Source organism: Papio anubis, chromosome 11 (assembly GCF_008728515.1).
Source record: "Papio anubis isolate 15944 chromosome 11, Panubis1.0, whole genome shotgun sequence".
Lineage (NCBI taxonomy): Eukaryota > Metazoa > Chordata > Mammalia > Primates > Cercopithecidae > Papio > Papio anubis.
Window position 1 is genome coordinate 76,915,932 of NC_044986.1, and position 14,300 is coordinate 76,930,231.

Consider the following 14,300-nt stretch of genomic DNA (forward strand, 5'->3'; position numbering starts at 1 on the left):
TTATTTTTCAGGCACCCTGTGGCGAAAGGGCTCCTCACCTCCTTCCTTCTCTTACTCTTCCTCCTTTTCTGCTTCTAGAGCTTGGCTGGGGAGGGGTGACTGGCTTGGATGCCTCTCGCTGTAAGTCCTGGGCAAGAAGGAAATAGGTGGCCCCTGATTGCGCTATCTATCTTTAAAGGGTAGATCATTTGGCAGTGTGGTTGCCTCTGTGTCCTCTGCCTTGGGCCCAAGGGAAGTCTCGAGTGTGCCCTGTGAGGCCGGAGATTGATGGGAGGGGAGCCTGACTGTGACCGGCTCGGGAGTGGCATTGGGTACTGGGGAGAAGTCACAGGTGTGCAGAGCCTCTCAGGGTCATGGAGATAGGCAGCTCGGCCACTCTATCCCCATGCCTATCACTGACAGTGTGGAAAGGGTAAGTCCATGGGTGAGCAAAGGGACAATGTGTTACAATTCACCTCTCCTCCGGAATAACCGATGATAACAGGATCCATCATCTCCACAGCTATTCTCCGTGTATGAAATGAGTTTGAGTCCTTTATTCAACTTGAAAGTCATAACATACCTTTTAAGTATTTGGGTTATGATCATCTAAATGTCAAAGGACATTGGAGATGTTGAGGGCTTGGCTGAAAATTCCATAGCCAGGTCAGCAGAGGTAGGGGGTGGGGGTAACCCAGGTCTTCTGGCTTCCCCTCCTCTTCCCACCTACCTGCCTCTGGAACCTGCTCTACATCACCGCTCTTCCATCACCCAGATGACAGCAGCTCCCTGAGAGCATTTCAGGGGATTGCTACCAGCATATCAACGACTCCAAGGCCAACCAGACTTCCAAACTCTGATGAAACCACATTGTGTAGGACAGCAAGTCCTTAGAAAGTTTTGATCGTTGAGCTGAAGTGAAGCTTGATTCTCTACCCCTATTAAGAAACTTTTTGCCTGGTGTTCACAGGTATTTGGAAGAAATCTTTTTACTTTTTAAGGGAAAACCCTGTTTTTAGGTGCTCATTTATGGTACTAGAGAAATAAGTGAGTTAGTCATCAGCAGCCATTCTGGACTAGTCTTTAAAGCAGGCCTCTTAAGGCTTTTCACAAGCCTGTTGACTTATATTTATAATCAATAATGCTATAATCACAGCTCACTACTAATTCGTTGCTTACTCAATTAATCCAAATCAGCATGGCTCAATGTGGAGGAAAGCGTGCTCAACTCAGGTCCTAATAGAAACTCTGCCCCCAGGCTCACGGCGGGTGGTGCTGGGCCAAGACGCCCTCTCTATGGAAGGAGGCATGTGCTTGGCCAGCCCTTGGGGCTCTTTTCTTGCTGGCATCCTGGACTGTGTGGATGGCATGTGCACTGAGCCACAGGGTTCGGGGCAGGGAAGAGTGGAGGATCATGGGGAGGCAGTTGCAGAACCTGCTGTGTTTTTTTTTTTCTTCCTATTTTAAATCAGGAATTATTAGCCGAGAAGATGCAGAAGATCTCCTGGAGAACATGACTGAGGGAGCATTCCTGGTCCGGGTCAGTGAGAAAATCTGGGGTTACACCCTCTCCTACCGCCTGCAGAAAGGGTTCAAGCACTTTCTTGTGGATGCCTCTGGGGATTTTTACAGCTTCCTGGGAGTGGACCCCAATCGCCATGCAACGCTCACGGATCTCATTGATTTCCATAAGGTATCCCTCATAGGGATACCAATCGGGGTGGGTGGTGGGGCGAAACTGGTGGAAACTCGAGCTGAAGAGAGAGCTAGAGCAAGAGAAGCAAGGCTGCTTGCTGGCTCTGGGCTGTGGGGCTGGAGGGTCTCAGAGATGTAGAGTATTAGGGCAGAAGAGACCAGAGGTTGTTCCCACCAGGCCCTAGGGCCCACTGTTCTGCTCTCTGTTTCACTCTCTGGGGCCTGCGGGCACCTCTTACCCTGGTCCTCAGGCCTTTTCTCACCTTGGGTACCTGAGTGCTCCCTCCTGTTAACACAAGGACTGGATGATCATCCCTTTCTCCAAGCCTGGGTCTCATCTCCAACTCATTCCCTAGAACGTCTCTCATGAAGACCTCCAAGCCAGGCCTTTAGCAGCTTCTGAGAGTTAGCAGAAGTGCAGTAGGCAACCCTGTGATTAGAGAAGCTTTTGTAGTGGTAGAGTTACCATGTCTCTTATTTGAACTCCAGCTTAACCACTTACTTAGTACATGTGTGACCTTTAGCCAGCACCTTAGGCTCACCAAGCATCAGTGTCCTAGCCAGTCAAATGGATGTAAATAATACTTTAGCTCGGACCCTGTGAGCATTAAATGAAGTCAAGTACGTAGCAGCACTTTGTGACTGTGAAGTGCTTATGGAAAGTGTTGTTTCGCGGCATTCTTTTTGTTATTTGTCCTCCCGCCACGGACCCTATATTGGGAAAGATGTTGTCTTCCAAGCAGTGTATGTAGTATAAGAAGCAATGTTTATGTTCGTGTGGCGGTTGGCATCATTAGTAACTGGGAGAAAGCCGGAGGTGGAACTCAGTGACCTGGAACGGCAGGACGAAGGATTCCGAGGGGCAGAGTGGTGGTAGCTCAGGCGTCCGACATCTAACCAAGTTTCGCGGGTGTAGATAGTTTCACAGAATGACTTGACGGTCTCACTGGGGTTTTGCTATCATAGGGACTCTTAGGTTTGTATTGCTTTCTCTTCGTCTCTTCATGGAGGTCCCTAGAACTTCAGGGACAGCCCTGGACCTTATGAATAATACCCATGGAGAATCACCCATTCACAGATACTCAGGCACTGGGTGTGGAGTACTGCCTGGAAACTGGACTAACCAGGATCAAGGTCGATTTCTACGTGTTGGGAAGAGCCTTCTAACAAACAGAGGAAAGAGAAAGGGAGGGGATGTGAGGACATTGGCACGTTCTCTGTGTCAAGTTCTGACCCTGTTGCTCTACATACATGCTCTTATTTAATCTTACCAATAGATCTGTGAGGGAGGCATCTTTTTATTTATTTATTTCTTATACTTTAAGTTTTAGGATACATGTGCAGAACATGCAAGTTTTTTACATAGGTATACATGTGCCATGTAGGTTTGCTGCACCCATTAACTCATCATTTACATTAGGTATTTCTCCTAATGCTATCCCTACCCCTGCCCCCCACCCCACAACAGGCCCTGGTGTGTGATGTTCCCCTCCCTGTGTCCAACTGTTTTCATTGTTCAATTCCCACCTATGAGTGAGAACATGCGGTGTTTGGTTTTCTGTCCTTGCGATAGTTTGCTGAGAATGATGATTTCCAGCTTCATCCATATCCCTGCAAAGTAAATGAACTCATCCTTTTTTATGGTTGCATAGTATTCCATGGTGTATATGTGCCCATTTTCTTCATATAGTCTATCATTGATGGACATTTGGGTTGGTTCCAAGTCTTTGCTATTGTTGAATAGTGCTGCAATAAACAGACATATGCATGTGTCTTTATAGTAGCATGATTTATAGTCCTTTGGGTATATACCCAGTAATAGGATTGCTGGGTCAAATGGTATTTCTAGTTCTAGATCCCTGAGGAACTGCCACACTGTCTTCCACAATGGTTGAACTAGTTTACACTACCACCAACAGTGTAGAAGCGTTCCTATTTCTCCACATCCCCTCCAGCATCTGTTGTTTCCTGACTTTTTAATGATCACCATTCTAACTGGTGTGAGATGGTATCTCATTGTGGTTTTGATTTGCATTTCTCTGATGACCAGTGATGATGAGCATTTTTTTCATGTGTCTGTTGGCTGCATAAATGTCTTCTTTTGAAAAGTGTCTGTTCATATCCTTTGCCCACTTTCTGATGGGGTTTTTTTTTCTTGTAAATTTGTTTAAGTTCTTTGTGGATTCTGGATATTAGCCATTTGTCAGATGGGTAGATTGCAAAATTTTTCTCCCATTCTGTAGGTTGTCTTTTAACTCTGATGGTAGTTTTTTTTTTTTGCTATGCAGAAGCTCTTTAGCTTAATTAGATCCCATTTGTCTATTTTGGCTTTTGTTGCCATTGCTTTTGGTGTTTTAGTCATGAAGTCCTTGCCCATGCCTATGTCCTGAATGGTACTGCCTAGGTTTTCTTCTAGGGTTTTTATGGTTTTAGGTCTAACGTTTAAGTCTTTAATCCATCTTGAATTAATTTTTACGTAAGGTGTAAGGAAGAGATCCAGTTTCAGCTTTCTACATATGGCTAGCCAGTTTTCCCAGCACCATTTATTAAATAGGGAATCCTTTCCCCATTTCTTGTTTTTGTCAGGTTTGTCAAAGATCAGATGGTTGTAGATGTGTTGTGTTATTTCTGAGGCCTTTGTTCTGTTACGTTGGTCTATATCTCTGTTTTGGTACCAGTACCATGCTGTTTTGCTTACTGTAGCCTTGTAGTATAGTTTGAAGTCAGGTAGCATGATGCCTCCAGCTTTGTTCTTTTGCTTAGGATTGTCTTGGCAATGCGGGCTCTTTTTTGGTTCCATATGAACTTTAAAGTAGTTTTTTCCAATTCTGTGAAGAAAGTCATTGGTAGCTTGATGGGGATGGCATTGAATCTATAAATTACCTTGGGCAGTCTGGCCATTTTCATGATATTGATTCTTCCTATCCATAAGCATGGAATGTTCTTCCATATGTGTCCTCTTTTATTTCATTGAGCAGTGGTTTGTAGTCTCCTTGAAGAGGTCCTTCACATCCCTTGTAAGTTGGATTGCTAGGTATTTTATTCTATTTGAAGCAATTGTGAATGAGAGTTCACTCATGATTTGGCTCTCTGTTTTTCTGTTGTTGGTGTGTAGGAATGCTTGTCATTTTTGCACATTGATTTTGTATCCTGAGACTTTGCTGAAGTTGCTTATCAACTTAAGGAGCTTTTGAGCTGGGACGATGGTTTTTTTTTTTTCTAAATATACAATAATGTCATCTGCAAACAGGGACAATTTGACTTCCTCTTTTCCTAATTGAATACCCTTTATTTCTTTCTCTTGCCTGATTGCCCTGGCCAGAACTTCCAAAACTATGTTGAATAGGAGTGGTGAGAGAGGGCATCCCTGTCTTGTGCCAGTTTTCAAAGGGAATGCTTCCAGTTTTTGCCCATTCAGTATGATACTGGCTGTGGATTTGTCATAAATAGCTCTTATTATTTTGAGATATGTTCTATCAGTACCTAGTTTATTGAGAGTTTTCAGTATGAAGGGCTGCTGAATTTTGTCGAAGGCCTTTTCTGCATCTATTGAGATAATCATGTGGTTTTTGTCATTGATTCTGTTTATGTGATGGATTACATTTATTGATTTACATATGTTGAACAAGCCTTGCATCCCAGGGATGAAGCCGACTTGATCGTGGTGAATAAGTTTTTTGATGTGCTGTGGATTCGGTTTGCCAGTATTTTATTGAGGATTTTCGCATTGATGTTCATCAGGAATATTGGTCTAAAATTCTCTTTTTTTGTTGTGTCTGTGCCAGGCTTTGGTATCAGGATGACATTGGCCTCATAAAATGAGTTAGGGAGGATTCCCTCTTTTTTTGTTGATTGGAATAGTTTCAGAAGGAATGGTACCAGCTCCTCCTCTTTGTACCTCTGGTACAATTCGGCTGTTAATCCGTCTGGTCCTGGACTTTTTTTGGTTTGCTATTAATTATTGCCTCAACTTCAGAACCTGTTACTAGTCTATTCAGAGATTCAGCCTCTTCCTGGTTTAGTCTTGGGAGAGTGTAAGTGTCCAGGAGTTTATCCATTTCTTCTAGATTTTCTAGTTCATTTGCATAGAGGTGTTTATAGTATTCTCTGATGGTCATTTGTGTTTCTGTGGGATCGGTGGTGATACCCTCTTTATCATTTTTTATTGCATCTATTTGATTCTTCTCTCTTTTCTTCATTAGTCCTGCTAGTGGTCTATCAATTTTATTGATCTTTTCAAAAAACCAGCTCCTGGAATCATTGATTTTTTGAAGGGTTTTTTGTGTCTCTATCTCCTTCAGTTCTGCTCTGATCTTAGTTATTTCTTGCCTTCTGCCAGCTTTAGAATTTGTTTGCTCTTGCTTCTCTCGTTCTTTTAGTTGTGATGTTAGGGTGTTGGTTTTAGATCCTTTCTGCTTTCTCTTGTGGGCATTTAGTGCTATAAATTTCCCTCTACACACTGCTTTAAATGTGTCCCAGAGATTCTGGTATATTGTGTCTTTGTTCTCATTGGTTTCAGAGAACATCTTTATTTCTTCCTTCATTTCATTATTTACCCAGTAGTCATTCAGGAGCAGGTTGTTCAGTTTCCATGTAGTTGTGCAGTTTTCAGTGAGTTTCTTAGTCTTGAGTTCTAATTTGATTGCACTGTGGTCTGAGAGACAGTTTGTTGTGATTTCTGTTCTTTTATGTTTGCTGATGAGTGCTTTACTTCCAACTATGTGGTCAATTTTGGAATAAGTGCGATGTGCTGCTGAGAAGAATGTATATTCTGTTGATTTGGCGGTGGAGAGTTCTGTAGATATCTGCTTGGTGCAGAGCTGAGTTCAAGTCCTGGATATCCTTGTTAACCTTCTGTCTCATTGATCTATCTAATGTTGACAGTGGGGTGTCAAAGTCTCCCATTATTATTGTGTAGGAGCCTAAGTTCTTTGTAGATCTCTAAGGACTTGCTTTATGAATCTGCATGCTCCCATATTGGGTGCATATATATTTAGGATAGTTAGCTCTTTTTGTGGAATTGATCCCTTTACTATTATGTAATGGCCTTCTTTGTCTCTTTTGATCTTTGTTGGTTTAAAGTCTGTCTTATCAGAGACTAGGATTGCAACCCCTGCTTTTTTTTGCTTTCTATTTGCTTGGTAGATCTTCCTCCATCCCTTTATTTTGAGCCTATGTATGTCTCTGCATGTGAGATGGGTCTCCTGAATACAGCACATGGATGAGTCTTGACTCTTTATCCAATTTGCCGGTCTGTGTCTTTTAATTGGGGCATTTAGCCCATTTACATTTAAGATTAATACTGTTATGTTTGAATTTGATCCTGTCATTATGATGTTTGCTGGTTATTTTGCTTGTTAGTTGATGCAGTTTCTTCCTAGCATCGATGGTCTTTACAATTTGGCATGTTTTTGCTGTGACTGGTACCGGTTGTTCCTTTCCATGTTTAGTGCTTCCTTCAGGAGCTCTTGTAGGGCAGGCCTGGTGGTGACAAAATCTCTCAGCATTTGCTTGTCTGTAAAGGAGTTTATTTCTCCTTCACTTATGAAGCTTAGTTTGGCTGGATATGAGGTTCTGGTTTGAAAATTCTTTTCTTTAAGAATGTTGAATATTGGCCCCCACTCTCTTCTGGCTGGTAGAGTTTCTGCTGAGAGATCTGCTGTTAGTCTGATGTGCTTCCCTTTGTGGGTAACCGGACCTTTCTCTCTGGCTACCCTTAACATTTTATCCTTTATTTCAACTTTGGTGAATCTGACAATTATGTGTCTTGGGGTTGCTCTTCATGAGGAGTGTCTTTGTGGCATTCTCTGTATTTCCTGAATTTGAATGTTGGCCTGCCTTGCTAGGTTGGGGAAGTTCTTCTGGGTAATATCCTGAAGAGTGTTTTCCAACTTGGTGCCATTCTCCCCGTCACTTTCAGGTACACCAATCAAACGTAGATTTGGTCTTCTCACATAGTCCCATATTTCTTGGAGGCTCTGTTTCTTTTTACTCTTTTTTTCTCTAAACTTCTCTTCTCACTTCATTTCATTAATTTGATCTTCAGTCACTGATACGCTTTCTTCCACTTGATCAAATTGGCTATTGAAAGCTTGTGCATGTGTCACATAGTTCTCCTGCCATGGGTTTCAGCTCCTTCAGGTCATTTAAGGTTTTCTCTACACTATTTATTCTACTTAGCCATTCGTCTAATCTTTTTTCAAGGTTTTTTGCTTCCTTGCGATGGGTTCAAACATCCTCCTTTAGCTTGGAGAAGTTTGTTATTACCGACCTTCTGAAGCCTATCTCTGTCAGGTCATCAAAATCATTCTCTGTACAGCTTTGTTCTGTTGCTGGTAAGGGGCTGCAATCCTTTGGAGGAGAAGAAGTGCTCTGGTTTTTAGAATTTTCAGCTTTTCTGCTCTGGTTTCTCCCCGTCTTTGTGGTTTTGTCTACCTTTGGTCTTTGATATTGGTGAACTACAGATGGGGTTTTGGTGTGGATGTCCTTTTTGTTGATGTTGATGCTATTCCTTTCTGTTTGTTAGCTTTTCTTCTGACAGTTGGGTCCCTCAGTTGCACGTCTGTTGGAGTTTGCTGGAGGTCCACTCTGGACCCTGTTTACCTGAATATCACCAGCGGAGGCTGCAGAACAGCAAATATTGCAGAACAGCAAATATTGCAGAACAGTAAATATTGCTGTATGATCCTTCCTCTGGAAGCTTCATCCCAGAGGGGCACCTGCCTGTATGAGGTGTCAGTCGGCTGCCACTGGGAGATGTCTTCCAGTTAGGCTACACGGGGTCAGGCATCCACTTGAGGAGGCACTCTGTCCATTCTCAGAGCTCAAGCACCATGCTGGGAGAACCACTGCTCTCTTCAGAGCTGTCAGACAGGGATGTTTAAGTCTGCAGAAGTTTCTGCTGCCTTTTGTTCAGCTATGCCCTGCCCGCAGAGGTGGACTCTACAGAGGCAGCAGGCCTTGCTGAGCTGTGGGGGGCTCTGCCCAGTTCCAGCTTTCCCATCCGCTTTGTTTACCTACTCAAGCCTCAGCAGTGGCAGATGCCTAAGGGAGGCATCTTAGCCCCATTCCACAGATTAGGAAACCAGGGCTAAGTTTTCATGGTTAGGACCAGGAGTTAAGCCTCAGACTGTTTGCCTCTAAAGAATGTACTTTTTCCACTAAACCACATTGTGTGCTTTTCCTGTATAATAGGAGCTGCTTTAGCAATGATGAGCTCCTTGTTGCTGGAAGTGTTTCAAGCAAAGGATAAATGCCCCTCACTCAGGACAGGTTCCAGAGAAAGGCTAAACCAGAGATGTCTGAAGATCTTTATTCTCTTCCAAATCAAAACCTTTGAGACTCACAATTTCATTTCTAACACTAAGGAGAGATATCATTTATGCCAATGTGGAGATCTGGTGGCCAACATCTACAAATTAAAATTTTAATTATACAATTAATTCATGATTACATTCTAAGAAAAATCAAGCACAATACAAAGTGAAAGCCTCATTTATTTCAAATCTCTATCTCCGTCCTCCACTTTATCAGTTTGCCATATATCTTATCTAAATATCTCCTGAGTAGTAACATAAAAACTTATGTACATAAGGAAATATATAGTTTTGTTATTTTTCATGTAAGTTGTGTAGTCTTTTTTGAGACAAGGTCTTACTCTGTTGCTTAGGCTGGAGTGCAGTGGTGCGATCATAGCTCACTGTAACCCCAAGATCCTGGGCTCGGCCGGGCGCGGTGGCTCAAGCCTGTAATCCCAGCACTTTGGGAGGCCGAGACGGGTGGATCATGAGGTCCAGGGTGAGACCATCCTGGCCTACAGGGGTGGCTCCCTGTCTCTCTACTAAAAATACAAAAACTAGCTGGGCGAGGTGGCGAGAGCCTGTAGTCCCCAGCTACTCAGGAGGCTGAGGCAGGAGGAGATAGAAGTCAACTTCCGGGGCCGAGGCTTGCAGTGAGCTGAGATCTGGCCACTGCCTCAGCCTGGGGACAGAAGCGAGACTCCGTCTCAAAAAAGATCCTGGGCTCAAGTGATCCTCCCACCTCAGCTTCCCTAGTAGCTGGAACTACAGGCATGCATCACCACACCCAGCCCGAGTTGCATATTTCCTTACATATAAATGAGTGACTTGATTTTTTAACATGCTTACTAAATAATTGAATGCAGTTTTAAAAAGCATGGTCCCTAAAATGAGGCTGCTGAGTTTTAAATTCTAACTTATGTGTTTGACTTTGGATGACTATTTAGCTTTTGCACCTTAGTTTCCATCTTAGTAAAGTGGGTTGCATAGTAGCACTCAACTCTTCAGGTCACTGTAAGGTTTTAATGAAACATCACTGTGTGAAGTGCTGAAACAATATATCTGACACTTGTAATTTCAGGACATGCTGATTGTCATTCAAATATTTCTATGAGCTCTTCCTGTGTTAATCCATATACCAAACCTTGTAAATGCTGTGTGGTATTCCATGGTATGGATGCATATTACAGTTTAATTACCCATTCTCCTTTTGATGGCCACTCTTATCTGGCTTCCAATTTTTCATGATCTTGAACAGTGCTGCAGGGACTTCCCTGTGTGTGTCACTATGGATACATGTGCAGTATTTCTCTAGGATGGGTCCTGGAACTGGAATTGCTGGAGAGAAGAGTATGCACATTTTAATCAGGAAAGATCTGCCAGATTGCCCTCCAAAAATGTGGCGCCAGTTCAGTCTCCTGCCAAAACTATGTGAGGCTGTTTCCCTGCATTGCTGCCAACACTGGGGCCTATCAATCATTTCATTTTTCTCCATCAGATGGGCAGACACTGAATCTACTGTGGTTTAGTTTGCATTTGTCTGATTACCACTGATGCTGAGGATCTTTTCACACATTTCATGGCCACTTGGATTTCTTCTGTGAGTCATCCTTTCATATCCTTTGTCCATTTTTCTATTAGGATGTCTCTTTCTTTTTGATGTGACATTTCTTTCAGCTGCTGAATTGCTCTTTAGTTATGAGCATTCTGCTATTCAGTTCTTCTGAAATTTTTTCCTTTTAATTTAAATGGTCATGCTTTTGGTTTCCAGGTTCTTTAATTGGTTCTTTTTTTTTTTTTTTTTTAATAATGCCCATTCTCGTTTCATGGATGACTTATTTCTTATTCCGCTGAGGAGAGATTAATGTACATCTCTTAAAGCCTCTTCTGTTTGCTTTATAGACTTGATATTTTCCTGGAAATCATTTCTATTGTTGAGTTCAGCATCTTTCTTTTATGGTTATAATTTTGCTTAAATGCCTATAAATTTTAGGCTATGAAGCGATATTCCAACTTTGAATTTTCTGTCCATCATGAGTGAATATAGTTTTGTTTCCCAAATCCAGTGTCTTCATGCTGTAGGAGTTGGAGCTGACTGTGAGTGGCTCATCTTTTGGGCATGGGACTGTCTGAACTTTTTGGGTCTCTTGGGGCTTCCAAGGAACTGTGTGCATCTCCTCATTCCCCAACCTGCTTGAGGCAAACACCTACTGGAGTCCCTCAACCCTTTCTCAACTTGCTGTAACTGGTGTCCCACATTGACTCCTCTGACAAGCCCCTCCTGCATGTCTTTTGTTTTTCAAGGATTCTTCAATATGTTTCACTTTGTCAATGGCATTCCTTTTTATTTTCCAGTACTTTTTATGAATTCATTTTTTTTAAAGGCAGAGTTTTTAAATGTCATTTCTAGCAATCTGAATGAGGGGAGACAGATGCATATTCTTAGTTTCTCTGTCTTGAACCTCTCACTCGCTCTCATAGATGTGTATTTCCCTGTCTTGATGATAAATGGATTTTCCTTTTTTTCTTTTTTAGGAGGAAATTATCACTGTTTCAGGAGGAGAGTTACTTCAGGAACCCTGCGGACAGAGGGACAGCCCACCAGACTACCATCCATTGTTTGAATAATATTTTTTTCCTTATCAGTTGGATTCCTTTGGGCATCCTGTCTTTGAACTGAGCTTAAGAACTTCTCAACTCAAATTCTATGGCCTTCTGGAAGATCCACCACTATCCAGAGGAAAAAGTAGATTAATATGTCTCAAGGGATATGACATCTATGGCATAGGGCTACTGGTCTCATCCCAGTGATCAGGACAGAAATTGCTAATAGCTCATGCAACTCTTTCATGAAGAGCTTAGCTATATGACCTTAGAAGACAAAGCCTGTTTGTTATGGCTTCCATAAACTGAGCTTTTACAGTACGTGGACCATGTTTTAATAATCCAAAATAATTCCAGTGCCGAACCCTAAATTTAACATATGGTAGACATTCAGTAAATGTTTGTTAATGAATGCACATTTTCTAAAAGTTTTCCAACACAAATTAGCAGTGGTTTCTCGTAAATTATTTCCTACTTGCGTCTCTATAAAATCATGGCAATAATGGAAGATTATGAAGGATTTCTATGGAGGACATAAATGCTGCATCTTTCATAATCTCCATTATTACCCTTATTGATGTTATCATTGGAATTATCTAAGGCGAGCCCCAGTTTCCAGGGCAGCTGATTGACACTGTCCTGCCTTCCTTATTTGACCTCTTCTTTTGTCACTCTCCTCTGTCTTTGAATCATATCTTGGCCCTGGTTTTGCAATGGTTTTATGTAATCCTACAGATGTCTTCAAGACCTGGGGTGAGTTATAAATGCAAGAATGGTTTTGAGAAATCTAATGTGGCTCTGCTCTCTGGGATATGGCCCTCTTTATGCAGGTTACTCCAATGATTAGCTCTGTCCTCATTGTCCTTTTAATTCCCTTGTCAACTTAATCTCAGTATGTTCCTTATATTAACAAGAAGACTCACCCAATAACTCCTCAGTAACTCTCAGTGATGGTGTCTATTGGTGCATACTTGTGTTCCACAGTTATAGCCATATACACAGAGGTAGTATATTATGAAGAGAAGATTACAGTCTTTACAGTCAAGAAAACTTGGGTTCAGATCCTCACCCTGGAACTTATTAGGATTATAATGCTTGCAGCATTGTGTTTGGTGAGAGGGAACGAATGAAGGGACCCTAGGGATGTTAGGGAACAATTTATTTTACTTGATGGCTGTATCAAACATTTCCTATGCCCCTCTTCTTCTCTTGCCTCACCTGTTCCTTAGATTCTTGGTCACTTCTCTACCACAAGCCACCAGCACTGTAACCAGTTTTGCATGAGTTCTGCTCTTCCTCCCTATGTTGATCAGTGTCATGTGAGCATAAGCCAGTGGTAGCTTGCCACATGTCCTGTCTCCCGTTGCTGCAGAGGCATAAGACAGAAGAGATGGGAAGTGAATGCCCATGTGGTGAATCTGGGATGAATGGGAGTCACAGGCTGGTAGATCGCTTTTTCCCCGTTCTTCCTCCTGGAGGAACTATTCTGAGAGGCAACTGTTTGACTGTTCTTTTAGAAGACGGCCCTGCAAGATCGGGCAACCAGTCACGATGAAACCAAGTGGTGGCTGGATCAGTATGACACCCCCCTGCTCCTGTTTGTTCCTTCTTCTCTGCCTTGCCCTGCTTTCTCCTGTTGCTCTGGGATTGCACTTCTGAATGAAGTAGCAGCTTGTAAGCTTTTGCCACTGGCTCTACCTTTTGGGGAATCCAGGATAAGAACCCATCATAGAGAAGTGTTCAATAATAACAATTTTGCACCTCAGCTCCGTGGCTTTCCCAGGTCTGCCTGTCTCACTACATGCATACAGTGAAATGATGGAAGGAACCTCCTTTCTGAACTCTAACGTGCCTTAATTGATTATCATTAAAATTATCATTAAAATTGCCTTATTTCTATGGACTCAGAGGAATGATGTTTTAGTTTTGGCTCTCTGATGATTTACCAACTATGTGACTTTGTCCAAGTCATTTAACTTCAGTAAACCTCAGTATGACTGAAAAGGGAATTTTCTGTATGGCCGTCACTAGGTTTTTTTGCAGGTCAGTTAAATGATTAACATGAAAGCTCTGTCCAAATGAAAAAGGTATTTCTAACAACAACCACGATAACAACAACAATTTAGTCCTTAGCCATGATGTGTCGGGGGATATGATGTGATGATTTTCAAGGTGTTGGAAGAAACTTTTGTTCCAAGAACTAACAGCAGCTTTGAAAGCAGACCAAGATGGGTTGAGACCCTGAATCCCTGGGCTGTTGTTCCTGTCACCCCTAATTAATATGTGAGAGACAACAGCTGGGTTTTCCATCCCTAACACATTTATTTCATTTTATTTGGGGCCTGCAATTTCTGCATGTCTCATATATTTTAGGTTTTACCTTTTTACCTGGCTTTAAAATAAATCCCTTGTAAGTTGTCCTGCAAATGAAATTACTGTCTGGAAAACTGCAGTTTCATCTTGAGAGTTTTATTATGCTAATAAATGTCAGGATTCTCAAATAAAGGAATTGCCTTTTTTTTTCCCCTGAGCCCTACAAATATAGTAAAAAACAGTTGGTCAGCTCCAAGACTCAGCAAAGGAAAAATTTACGATCTATAACTAGAAAGAGAAGTTGTAAAAAAAAACACTATGCGACTTAATGGAAAATAAATTTCAAGGAATGAAAGGGTAACTTGGGGTACAGATTTGGGGAGATCCGAAGTATTTTTAGGGATTATCTAA

General features: G+C 42.1%; 1 protein-coding gene across 1 annotated transcript in view; it reads left to right on the forward strand.

Annotated features, from left to right (window-relative positions):
- SH2D4B (SH2 domain containing 4B) overlaps nt 1-14,081 on the forward strand; it is a 110,770-nt gene extending 96,689 nt beyond the window's left edge. Inside the window, exon 7 of the mRNA XM_021943334.2 lies at nt 11,508-14,081. Coding sequence (XP_021799026.2) covers nt 11,508-11,596 — 89 coding nt within the window. The 3' untranslated portion in view covers nt 11,597-14,081. The remainder of the gene's footprint in view (nt 1-11,507) is intronic.
- The last annotated feature ends 219 nt before the right edge of the window (nt 14,082-14,300 follow it).